Here is a 12,501-nt window from a genome sequence, read left to right as displayed (position 1 = left end):
GTTAAGCCTCAGTCCTGGCCAAGACACTACACAGGTCCCCTGTTCCCCCTTCCCCAAGCCCCACAGTAGCTGCATCCAGCTCATGGTTGTGTTTTGATACAGAGACCACCTGACAGACAGGATTTGCTTGTGCTGCCTCTCCTCCCACTACAGTTTTGTACCGTCCCTGTGGTGCTTACAGCATGGGAAAGTAAAAGAATGACTGAAGGTCATTTAACCTGCTTTTAGCATGATTTTAGGAAGGAAATAGAGGGAAGTGAGGAGAAGACTAAATGATCAGCCCATTCTTTTCAAAGAATGTGAATTCTTTTCAAATAATTGCTTGTGGAGCATCAGGTGACTACAGGGTACAACGTGAGGCTCTTTGTCCAAAGTACTGCTGGTGGGCATGGGAAGTAAGTGCCAGCTTGAGAGAGCTTCCATATCTGAGATGAAAGAGGAGGAGGCAGCCACAAGGGTGGTGGGAGGCTGAGTAGAGAAAATATAAAGAGGCAAAAAGAGCCTGCTTCAGTCTCCATCAAGGCTCAGGTACAAGGAAGGAGAGTAGAAAATTCATGGAAGCTCCTATTACAGTTACTTCAAGCAGCCATAGCAATACCTAAAGCCTTATGGCTGTTATCCTCCCCATCTGTCACTCCCTGTGGCCTCTTCAGGTTCAATTTGTTTAAATGGGAAGTGGATGGAGCTTTTTTTGCAGCACAAGTGTTTGCTGCAGAGCATCCTAGACTGCTTTTGGGGCAATTTAGAGGATGAAATGTTTGCCTCCTGGTCACTCACTGCCAGGAAATGGCTGATCCAGCACTAGTGGTTGCTGTCAAAAATCATGCCAATAAAACAGAGGAGCAAAGTAAGTGGTTGAAAACAGAGATAGGCCCAAGCAAGCAGCTGGATCTATCTGTCATGTGAAGCCTCCATCACTGCAGTGGGACTATGCAGGTGCCAGATGCTAAGCAAAGCCCTCTGGCCATAAAACACAGGCCTGCAGATGCGTCTTCCACCAGCTCCAAATGATCGGCCTGCTTCAGGTTTTCTTCCTATCTGAATCTCTGAATTAGCCTCTTCACAGGTAGCAGAAGGACATTTCTTTGCTCAGAAACCTGTAGCTCTAATTGGCTCAGTCGTTAATTCCTTTCTTTCCAGGTTTGCAGCAGTTGCAATCACAGCAGGTCTGTGCACAGGTTTTCTGTACACTGAGGGACAGGCAGGTGAAGGGTCTGGCTCTCAGTTCTCCTGGTTTGTCATTTTTATCAGGTTGCGTCCTCCCCCTTGGTCATTACAGGATGAGAAAGGCATTTTACTTTATTTTCTCAACCTTTAGCTTGTCCATCATTCCATGAGCAGGCTGCAGCATGGGAAGAGAGATAAACTGTGGGGGGAGGGCTGGTTCAGGCCATTACAGCCTCTGCAGTAAGGAAAGAGATGGAAGGTATGGGTGCATTCGAGGGGCATGTGAGAAGGTCAGGAAGAGGGGAGTGATGACAGGGCTGTGAGTCCAGGGAAAGCAGAGCTGCAAAGTTTACACAGTGACCCACGGGAGAAGGCTGTGGGCAGCTGCCTGTTTTGCTTGTCTTTATAGTGAGCTCTGAAAGGGGGTGGGAGACATCCAAGTACGGCGTGGACAGGGGAAGAAGAGGGAGTCTCCTGTGGGTGGTGTGAGAAGGGCAGACAGAAGATCCCTAGGGGTCTTTGGGGTACGGCTGCTGCCAGATGTGCCTGCAGAGGAAATCACGAGGTCCATCCATGTACAGCATGCGGAATGGGAAGCTCCAAACAGACACGGAAATATTCCCAGCGCTTGAAGGGAAAAAGGCACAACGAGCATTCAGCACAGGGATGATGGGCTAAAGCCCGCCGGGAAGGCTGGGGCTCAGCAGCCACTGCAGGCTCTGCACAGCGCGGGGCTTGGCAGCCCTGCCGCGGTCGGTCCCCGCTGCTCCTGCCAGGCTCAGCCTGTGCCCGGCTGCTGCCAAAGTCCCCCCGTGCCGGTTTAAAAATAAGCGCTCCATCCTGTTGGACAGCCGTCCTTGGAAAAATAAACCCGGCAGCGCTGGCAGCCCGCAGGGGCAAAGCACACGCACACTTTGGGGACACCTCTCCAAGGGCGGACTCCCCCAGAGTCCCCTTGGGAGCAGAACAACGCGTTCCTTTCCCTCCCTCCGGCCAGACCCAACATCCCCACCCGCGTCCCCCGTGCCCGGAGCCCCCGAGCCGGGGCGCAGGGGAGCGCTGCCCGTGCCGTGGAGCAGGAGCGCCGCCCGCAGGGACGCGCCGGGATAACAATCCGCAGCGGGGGACCCCCAAAACACCCACCCCCAGAACTCCCAGCCCCAAAACCCTCACCCCCAAAACCCTACCCCCAAAACACCCACCCCCAGAACTCCCAGCCCCAAAACTGCCCACCCCCAAAAACGCCCACCCCAAAAACCCCACCCCTAAAACCCTCACCCCCAAAACCCTACCCCCAAAACTGCCCACCCCAAAAACCTCCAGACCCAAAACCCTCACCCCCAAAAAACACCCAATCCCAAAACCCTGACCCCTAAACCCCCCAGCCCTAAAACCCTCACCCTCAATATCCTACCCTCCAAAACCCCACCCCTAAAAACGCCCACCCCCTAAAAACCCCCAGCCCCAAAACGCCCCGCCCCAAAACCCTATCCTCAAAAGTGCCCACCCTCAAAAGATCCCACGCCCAAAACACTACTCCCAAAACCGCCCACCCCTAAAAACCCCAACCCTAAAAACCCTCACCCCCAAAAATGCCCACCCACAAAACCCCCAAGCTGTCTACCTCTCCTCCTCACCAGAACTCCTGGATATTTAATACACTAATTTTTTTTCCCTTTTTTTAGCAATGAAATCTCTGCAGGAACAGACTAGATGTCTCTTCCAGCTCTTTTGCACGTCTTGGAAACAGGAAGGGGCAAAAGTATCCCTACACTTAAAGGGACTGACAGACCCCCACATTCCCAAGTGCAGTTCAGTCTAGAGGCACAGAAACCAGCAAGCAAAACAACCTGTCTAACTTGCAAGTGGCTGTATCATTAAAAGGCCATAAATCCACATTAGCAAATACCCTAAGCAGAAATCACAGCAAATCAATCACATTTTCACTCTGCCAGGAGGGACTGCCTCGGTGGATGGGTGAGAAGCACTCGAGACAAGGCTCCTGTGTTTGTCATTATTTTCAGAAAGTCTTTGCCTCTCTAACTATTTTTCATCGACAGCCAGGGAATGTGAGGGTTGGAGGCCTCTGGTTTGTACATAGTTGAGAAGGCACACTTCAGAGTAGCTATAGCTGGCTTCCTTGTGCTGGTGGAAGAAGGTTTGAAGCACAGTTCTTCATGGAGCTAAATATTTTCAGTAATGTCTCCAAGGCCAGCACACATTTTGCCAGAGCAGGATGAGCTGCAAACACTTCAGAAAAACTAAAGTGATGTTGGCAAACTGAGGAAATTACAGAAAATAAACGGTAGGTAATTCAGTTAAGGCAAAAGCACTTAAGGAGGAATAACCATCTGTACAAATGTGTATCTCTGAATTGCCAATGCTTTAATAGCTCTGCAAATAGGGCTCTGGGTGTTGAAGTGGGTCAAAAACAAATTAAGGTTGGTGTTCATGGCAATGGAAGCGTAAAAACAAACAATTACACTGTGTAATTGATGCCTAAAGTCATACGTGTTAAACCTGCCCTGTCGAGGGACTCGGGAGATCCTAAGCCCAGTCAGAAAGCAAACAAACATTGTTTCATCTCCATGGATGTGAAACGAAGCTTTTACTTTCTCCAGGTTTGGAAGGATCTCAGCTGAATTCAGCATCAAGATTTTTGTTTCAGGTTGCAGGAAAGAGGGATGCAGTCTGTCAGAGTAAAAGTGACCAGAGTTATAGAGAACCTTATTTATCTGTAGGAAAAAGAGTTTGCATAGAAAAGGCTGAGCAAAGGCAGGACAGAAACTCAGAGTTCTTAAGGCTGGAAAAGGTCATCAAGTCCAAACTAACTGACCACCACCCTGTCAATCAGACCATGGCAGTAATTGCCACATCCAGTCATTTCTTGAACACCTCCAGGGATGGTGATCCCACCACCTCCCTAGGCAGTCCGTTCCAATACCTGGCTACGCTTTCAGTGAAGAAATCCTTCCTGATGTCCACACCTTGAGCCTCTGTCCTCTTGTCCTGTCGCTGCTGCCTGCGGGAAGAGCCCGACCCCCATCTGGCTGTGCCCTCCTGTCAGGGAGTGGTAGAGAGGGAAAAGGACCCCTGGGCCTCTCTTCCAGCCCCAGCTCCCTCAGCTACTCCTCACAGAACCCCAGACCCTTCCCCAGCTTCGCTGCCCTTCTCCACGCCTCAGTTTCTTGTCGGAGGGGCGCGGCGCCGGAGGCAGCACTGGAGCGGGACTCCCCCGTGCCGAGTCCCCGGGGACACTGCGTGCCCGGCCGGCTGGCAGGGGCGACAGGCTGGTCAGGAACCAGCCGGGCCGAAGCCAGGCTGTGCCCGGCCCACGCCCTCCTCCTCATCCCGATCCCGATCCCGGGCCGCGCACAAGCCCGACAGCGTCCCGTGCCGCGCCTTCGTGAGAAAGATAAACCCGCCGTGACCGCATCGCAGGGCTCGAAGCCTTCCGCCCCCTCTGCCATGGCAGGGCTGCTTGTGCCCCTCCGCATCGGGGTCCTGCCAGCTCCGCTGCTGCTTCCAACACCCGCTCCTCCCTCCAGCTCTGCCCAAACCCGCAGCCCCGCTCAGCCCGAAGCAGGGGCAGCGCCCTTCCCTCAGAGCCCCCGGCGGGCCGGCAGGACGCCGGCCGCGGGCAGCTGCAGGCCGGTGTGCCGGGGCCGATGGGAGATGTAGTCCGGTGTGCCGGGGCCGATGGGAGATGTAGTCCGGTGTGCCGGGGCCGATCGGAGCTGCAGGCCGGTGTGCCGGGGCGGATGGGAGCTGCAGTCCGGTGTGCCGGGGCGGATGGCAGCTGCAGTCCGGTGTGCCGGGGCCGATGGGAGATGTAGTCCGGTGTGCCGGGGCGGATGGGAGCTGCAGGCCGGTGTGCCGGGGCGGATGGCAGCTGTAGTCCGGTGTGCCGGGGCCGATCGGAGCTGCAGGCCGGTGTGCCGGGGCCGATCGGAGCTGCAGTCCGGTGTGCCGGGGCCGATGGGAGCTGCAGTCCGGTGTGCCGGGGCCGATGGCAGCTGTAGTCCGGTGTGCCGGGGCCGATGGGAGCTGTAGTCCGGTGTGCCGGGGCCGATGGGAGCTGCAGGCCGGTGTGCCGGGGCCGATGGGAGCTGCAGTCCGGTGTGCCGGGGCGGATGGGAGCTGCAGTCCGGTGTGCCGGGGCCGATGGGAGCTGCAGGCCGGTGTGCCGGGGCCGATGGGAGCTGTAGTCCGGCGGCGCTGTGCCCGGGGCGGATGGGAGCTGCAGGCCGGTGTGCCGGGGCCGATGGGAGCTGTAGTCCAGCGGCGCTGTGCCCGGGGCGGATGGCGCTGCGCGGCTCGCTGCGGGCCGGCCGGGCGCTGCTGCGGCGGCCGCCGGCCCGCGGGCTCTGCAGCCGGGTGCGTGCGCGGAGGGACGCGGGGCGGGCGCGGGGCGGGCGGGGAGGCTCCCGGCTGATCGCGCCCTCCGCTCGCCTTGCAGCCGCCGGCCTTCGGGTTCCTGTTCGATGTGGACGGCGTGCTGGTGCGGGGCAGCCAGCCCGTGCCCGCCGCCCGCCGCGCCTTCCAGAGGCTGGCGGACGGCGGCGGGCGGCTGCGGGTGCCCGTCGTGTTCCTGACCAACGCCGGGAACTGCCTGCGCTCGGCCAAGGCCCGAGAGCTGTCCCAGGCGCTGGGGCTGCAGGTAACGCTGGCGGGGCGGCGGCAGGAGGGACCCGAGCCCCCCCCATGCCCGGCCCGGCCCCAGGGGCTGCGGAGGGGCAGCTGGCAGCGATGCCGGGAGAAGGGGGCGAAATCCTCTCTGGGCTCCCAGCCGGCCTCTCCTCCGTCCCGCAGGTGTCTCCGGAGCAGGTGGTCCTGTCCCACAGCCCCCTGCAGCTCTTCAGCCAGTTCCACCAGAGGTGCATGCTGGTGGCCGGGCAGGGGCCCCTGGAGGAGAACGCCCACGAGTATCCTTTGCGCCTCGTGGTGCTCTGTGCTGCTGCGGCGCCCCGGCTCAGGCTGCTGCTCCTGCCCTTCCCCTAGCCTGGCACTCGCTTGCTCAGTCCTGAAGCGCAAGGAGACACGAAGGTCACTGAGCTTACCTTATGGGGCAGTGTCCTTATGGACAGGCTCAGGTGCTGTTGGTCTCCGTGCTGGTCACTTCCTGGCTCCCCTGTTCAGTGTTTGGCTTCTCATGCTCATGACTTCTCCTGTGATTGCTGTTTTGTTGGTGGGATGTGACCATGAGGACTCGTCAGCGTTAGGTGTCTCATTTTTGAGATAAAGCTGTGCTTCTCCCATTCTTTCAGGGCAAAGCCCATTAGAGATCACTCCCAGCTGTCCCAGCGATGAGGTTTTCTCCAGAATCTGACAGCAGTTGAAGGAACTCAAATATAATGGGGCTTCAGTTTGGTCTAGTGGAAGGGTTCCTTGTCTGGCTGAAAACCATAAGGTTATGCTTTAACTGCTGTGTTACTAGGACTTACATTCCATAATCCTATAGATTCTTCTGCAAGTAACTTAAAGAAAAACTGTCACTTAAAAAAAAACCCAAACAAACCAGTCTCCACAACATTCCTTGATGGTCTGAACTAGCCTGGGGTTCAAGCATGTGGTCACCATAGAGGCCCTGAGGAAGGCATATCCCCTATTAGACATGGTGGACCTGAGCCGGAGGCCGAAAGAACTGGTAATTTCCTGAAATATCAGCAGAAGGGGTGTTCTGCTGCAGAGGTGGTCACAGCAAAGGGACAGGGCAGCTGCCACTGAGGTGCCTTAGCAGGAGCCTGGCACTGACCCTGAGCAAGCAGCCCCTCTGCTCTTCCCAGTGTTGGCTCCTGCAGAAAGGGCAGTGACTCTCCCCTCTCCTTTCTCATGCCACGCCTGCCTTCCATTGCTGTTCCTTGCTGTGAGGGGTAAGGTGGTTTGGTTGACATCTCCAGCTCTGAGACAGGAGTACAAGATCTGTGAAATCCCATCTGGGATGGGGGAGGGGAAAAAAAAATATTCTTTCATGGTTCCAGGTGGCTTTGTCCTGCCGTGTTATGGAACTGCCTTGGCAGGTTCAAGGGAGGCGTTTTTAGCTTTATTTTGGAGATGGCATTAGGTTTTGCATTACTAATCCAGCCTTTCCTTTCTTCTGGCAGCCTCCTCCCACCACTGGCTTCCCCACTATAGAAGGTAAGCAGTGGCCTGTGTTTACCTATGAGCAGCCAGCAGAGCTAAGAGCAATGCAGGCCAGCTGGGATGGGAGCTAATGATGTGCTGTCAGCTCACTGCTATCCATGGGCAGCATATTCAGAGGGTGCAGCCAGGAGGCAGCCTCGCTGCTGGAAAAAGATGGATAAAAGCAACTTTTTCCTGTGCCATGTGCCAGTATCTGGAACCAGTGGTGCACATGGTGCAATGATGTGCAGACTGAAGCCTTGGCACCAGCCATGTTCCACTGGTAGCTGTACTTGCCAGGGCAGCCCAGCACAGGAGGGGTTTTGTGAGCGGGTGGCTTTTGAATGCTGTGAGTTTCCAAACAGTTTCCTCCAAATCTTGCAGGGGTGATTCTGTTTGGTGAGCCAGTGAGGTGGGAGACAAGCCTGCAACTCATTGCTGATGTACTCCTGAGCAATGGGAACCCTGGGGCAGAGCTTCAGGATTTACCATACCCTCATTTGCCTATCCTTGCCTGCAACATGGACCTCCTGTGGATGGCTGAAGCCAAGATGCCCAGGTGAAAAGCACGTGTGGTGTTTGGTTTAGCCAATTTCATACTCCTCTTGTGGAGATCATCTTTTCCTACTGTGTTTTTTCAGCATTTGAATGTTTTAAGAGCTTGATTGTATGATGTAATTAGCAGCAGAGACATGAAAGCTGCATGAGAAAAAAAGGCTAAAACCTGGGGAGCAGCAAAAGCCAGACCACTGTCTGTGGAAGTGTGTGTGGGCACCATGTCCAAAGCAGGCAATAACCAAGGAGTGCTTGCTTGCTCCACTGGTGTTTCTGGGGATGCTGATGACCTCCTTTCTGGGGCAGGTTTGGCCACGGCACTTTCCTTCTCTGCTTGGAGAGCATTTACAAGAAGGTGACAGGCAGGGAGCTGAAGTATGAGGCCTTGATTGGCAAACCCAGCCCAGTCACCTATCGCTATGCCCGATACTTGATCCAACAGCAGGCAGAGAAGCAGGGCTGGAAGGCTCCCATCCGACGCCTCTATGCAGTTGGGTAAGAGACTTCTTCCTCCTGGTTTCCTTGGGGAGTTGCAAAATGATTGTTCTTTAGTGGTGGTGGTGGTGGTGTTTTTTTTTTTTTTTTTTTTGTTTGGTTTTTTTTGTGGGTTTAGTTTTTTTGTTGTTGGGGTTTTTTTTGTTTGTTTTATTTTTGGGTTTTTTGTTTGTTTTTTGTTTGTTTTGGGGTTTTTTTGTGGTGCTTACTTGCTTGGGTTTTTTTCCCCTCTGGATATTTCTAAAGTTAATACCAAAATTCCGATGGTGTTTCTGGAGCCTCGCATCCTGGAACAGAGGCTTGCTAGCTTTTTGCACCCTACACAGCAAAGCTGTGGATTGCAGGATGCAGAATGCACATAGGGTGACTCAATTAAAGACACAATTAAGAGGCCCAGATGTAGTAGTGTTAGCTCAGTTTGGCCAAACACTTTGGGAATGTGGGAGTTATTATCCAGTGGTGGCTGAAACTGCTCTGGGTGCTTGGGATGTGCTGTCTCCCCTTTGAAAGGTGCACATGTCCTGAGCAGGACTCACTGGTGGGTAGACTCACTGGCCCACTCCAGTTGCTCCTCATGATGTTAGCAACTATCTCACATGCCTTTCTCCTTCAGTGCTGTCTTAATCTGAGGCCCCCAGAGCCAGAGGGCTTGTTTCTCATTTCTGAGCCCATTCCCATGGGCTTGTTTGTCCTTTCTGTTTCACACTGTGACCTTATCCAGGGATAACCCTATGTCTGACGTCTATGGGGCAAACCTCTACAACAACTACCTCAAGTCAGCTCAGCAGAGCCAGGTCCAGGCTGGGCTGAAGAGGAGCCCACAGGCAGCCAGTCCCCAGGTTGAGGTTTCCCTGGAGCTGAGGAATGACTGCAACAACTCGGTGGAGAGCTGCGAGTCGATTCTGGTCTGCACTGGGGTCTACCGCCACAACGGCGACATTCCCAAGAAAACAGTGGAGACAGTGTTCCATGGACATCGGGACTTCTCCTTCGACCCCAGCCTGCTAGAGGCATCTTACATAGTGCAGGATGTGGATGATGCTGTGCAACTTGCTTTTAAAAAAGAAAACTGGAGCTAGGGGTTAAGACAGGTGTGCCTAAAGATTTGCTGTAAGGGGGTTTATGTACTGGAAAGGGTAGAGGGGAAGAATGGGGAGGGACCTGGGGTGATTTTTTAATCTAGCTAATGTTAAAGAAAACTCCCTGTTTCAGCACTAAAAGCCCCTTGATGTTATTGGTACTCATCTGCCATCCTGACAGCTGCCCACAGACTTTGAACTGTGATTGTACGTTGCTGCCAGCCATAATTGAGCCATAATGGAAACAGGGTATAAGGAGTACGCTTGTCCCAGCAATCCCCATTTTGTTCAGCTCTCACAGCTCATTCTTTTCCACACTTTGTGTGCAAAGATCAGGGGAGCCCACCCTCCTCTTTGTGAGCTGTTTGAGGGCGAAGCTCTTCCCCACACAAGGAGCCACTATCAGCCATTTGTAGAATGAGCTGTTTGTCCAGGCTGTGACTCGAGCATGTCAGAAGCTGGGCTGTGGTGGCTCCATGCCAAGAGAGGGCTTCAAGGCTTAACATTCTCCTTGTGAAGAGTAAGTGCCTATGGACTCGAACAAATTCTCTTTGCCTGGGGATTTGCCCCTGCATCACTGTCAGCCTGAAACAAAGTTCTGTTTTGCAGTCATCTGGCAGCTGTGGAGAGGCAGGGCCCCTCAAAGGAAGCTTCAGTAGCCAGAGCAACTTGCTGCAGGGCTGAGGTGAAAGTTATATTGTTCCCTCCCCCCTGTTTAGCATTCTGTGAACACCCCTGCCTTTTCACATCCCACTAGGGAGCCAGCAGCCTGCATTCGGCAGCAGAGGAAACCACCACAGAGTTTGAATTGGCAGAGTTGTCTTTGCCCAGAACTCAGTGCTGCAGCAAGAGGCTCTTTTGGCACCCACTCTGATCCCAACTGTTTCAAGGAACATCCACCTGCTCCAGCTGGCACAGCTTCCAAGAGGGGCCCTTCTTTGGAACAAGGGCCAAATAAAAAGAGTCACAGTCCACCTTTGCTCCTTCCTTGTATGCAAAGATTCAAAGAGATCATCAGGCCAGGATAGTACCAGAGCCCCAGACTCCCAAGCCTGATCTTTTAGAATAAAAATGTCTGTGTCTTCCAGATCTTTTGTTACTCTCATCTCTCATGTGGTTTGCAGCTCAGGAATACCCCATACAGTCTGACCTCTGGTCCCTCCTCTTTCTTTAACATGCAGGTAGAGTCCTCCTAACATGAATTAGCAGCTGGAACTTGCCTGCCCAGGAACATTTCCCTAACAACATGCACCTTCTATTGCCTCTGTTCTCCTAGCTCTCCTATCCACAGAAAGATAAGACTTGTGTCTCCATAGACATTCCAAAGAAGATAAGCAAGACAGTTTGCATGAGAAATTATTGGGAAAGATTTGCCTGAGCGAGGAGTGTCTTAATTCCAGAGGAGCACTGTGATTTTAGAAGCACAAATCAGCCTTTATGTGATGAAAAGCCTTGGAGCCAACACAACTGAGTTGGTTTTCCTAATTATGGTCAGCCTAATTACAGACAGCTCACACTACACTGAAATATCAGAAACGGGTCTGATCTGCCTCTTCTTTCCACCTTCCTGCTTTACCAGGCAGCTCCATACACAAGGTGCAAACAAGATGTTCTGCACAGAAGTCTGAGTTCTTAATTCAAATCTCAGCATCCGTGTGCACTGAAATTCTGTTCCAGCAGCTCTCCCTCCTCTCCATACTGATGTGTCTTCCTAGGAAGGTCGCTGCAGCGTAGGGTCTATCCTTAAGTTGTGCCAGGCTCTGTGTGTGAAGCAGATCAAGTGCTCTTTCAGTTATCCAGGCAAAAGAGTTCCTTTTCTGTTTGTCTATCCTTCACTTCATGAATAGGAGCAGAAAAATACCTCTTTGCATACGTTTCCCTCTGTGAAATCCACAATGGGAAGCAGTTTCTTCCTCTTACCACTACTTGGTGTTTTTCCCCTTTGTCTCATCAGGATGAAAATGGGCTTGACTGCTTCTGAAAGCTTCTGTAATGGGAAGAACACGGATTTGAATCCTTTTCCTTTCACTGGAGAGAGAAGGAAATTGCCATTTCATCTCATTGCACAAAACAAGGGCTTGTCTGCAGTTCCCAGAAGAGCAAGCACAGGGAAGGACTTGGGATATAGCACAGGGAAGATCCTTTAGCTGCAGCACCTCTCCACAGTCACAGTTGTGCACTCAATGTGCAGGGCCTAAAACTGGAGCCCAAACCCCATTTATTCTTAGGGTACCTCCAGTGTCCCTCAGCCTCACGCTTCAGAGGAGCCATCCACTGCAGAAAAAGGAACACTCCCTTTGTTTGCAGTGCTTGCTGACTTGGGTGGTAACTTCCATGGGATTCCTTGGAATGGTCCTCATAGATAGACCTCAGGGAGCTGGTTGCTGGCAGGAAAAATGAGCCACACCTCCAGCATGGTGAGTGCTGATTGCAGAAATGCTGAGGTCTGTCCATCTGCAGCCAGCCTTTGGCAGAGCTCTGTCTTGGTACTTGTTAGAAGTGTGGTGCCAGTTACTCAGAGAAAAGGTGCTGCTGAGCCACTGTACCCTGAGGGCTGTGGCACCTCTTCCAAGGAGGAGGTTTGTATTTGCACAGAGAGGGAGCCAGGCATCTCCATCTTTGGAATAGCAGTAGAGGTGAGCTGACTGAAGTGAATCTGTTTCAGATGCCAAATCTGCTTTTAGCTCTGGATTTGGTGTTTTGTTTTTTTTTTCTCACCAATGATCTGTGAGTCTTAAAAAAGCATAGGAGGAACTTAAGTGATAAGGAATTTTAAAATAATGCTTTGCTTGCAAATTGAAATTGAACAGAAGGGAGGAGAAGGAATCTAGAAATATCTTGTACCCTCTTCCCTAATTCATATTTTATTGCATAAAAAACTCTGCTTTGTTGCTCTCTGCACTAATTAGCCAGATGGGCTGCCCTTGGTCTGAGCAATGCAAAGACCTTTCCCTTCTTCCCCTTCTTAGCTCCTTGAAACAGTGCACTTTGTCCAAGTCCCTGCCAGGGAATTGCATGGACCCACTGGATGGAGTAGGAAATCTGGCTTCTCCAGCTGCTGTTGGACAGTGGCTTGATTCTG

General features: G+C 53.0%; 1 protein-coding gene and 1 long non-coding RNA gene across 2 annotated transcripts; one reads left to right on the top strand and one right to left on the bottom strand.

Annotated features, from left to right (window-relative positions):
* Window positions 1–3,020: 3,020 nt before the first annotated feature.
* On the bottom strand, window positions 3,021–4,767 carry LOC110472983 (uncharacterized). Its single transcript, XR_002465795.2, has 2 exons — window positions 4,112–4,767; window positions 3,021–3,858 (listed from the first exon to the last, which is right to left on the bottom strand). It is a non-coding gene; the product is annotated as an uncharacterized LOC110472983 (long non-coding RNA).
* A 68-nt stretch (window positions 4,768–4,835) lies between these two features.
* Window positions 4,836–10,508, top strand: HDHD5 (haloacid dehalogenase like hydrolase domain containing 5). The gene is given in 9 exon segments (XM_077783106.1): window positions 4,836–4,910; window positions 5,445–5,627; window positions 5,630–5,827; window positions 5,980–6,092; window positions 6,721–6,814; window positions 7,272–7,305; window positions 7,675–7,849; window positions 8,152–8,340; window positions 9,062–10,508. Coding segments are annotated over 9 exon segments (1,419 nt in total). The 3' UTR covers window positions 9,420–10,508.
* Window positions 10,509–12,501: the final 1,993 nt, after the last annotated feature.

The sequence above is a fragment of the Lonchura striata genome, chromosome 5 (genome assembly GCF_046129695.1).
Source record: "Lonchura striata isolate bLonStr1 chromosome 5, bLonStr1.mat, whole genome shotgun sequence".
Lineage (NCBI taxonomy): Eukaryota > Metazoa > Chordata > Aves > Passeriformes > Estrildidae > Lonchura > Lonchura striata.
This window is presented reverse-complemented; position numbering and strand designations above follow the sequence as displayed.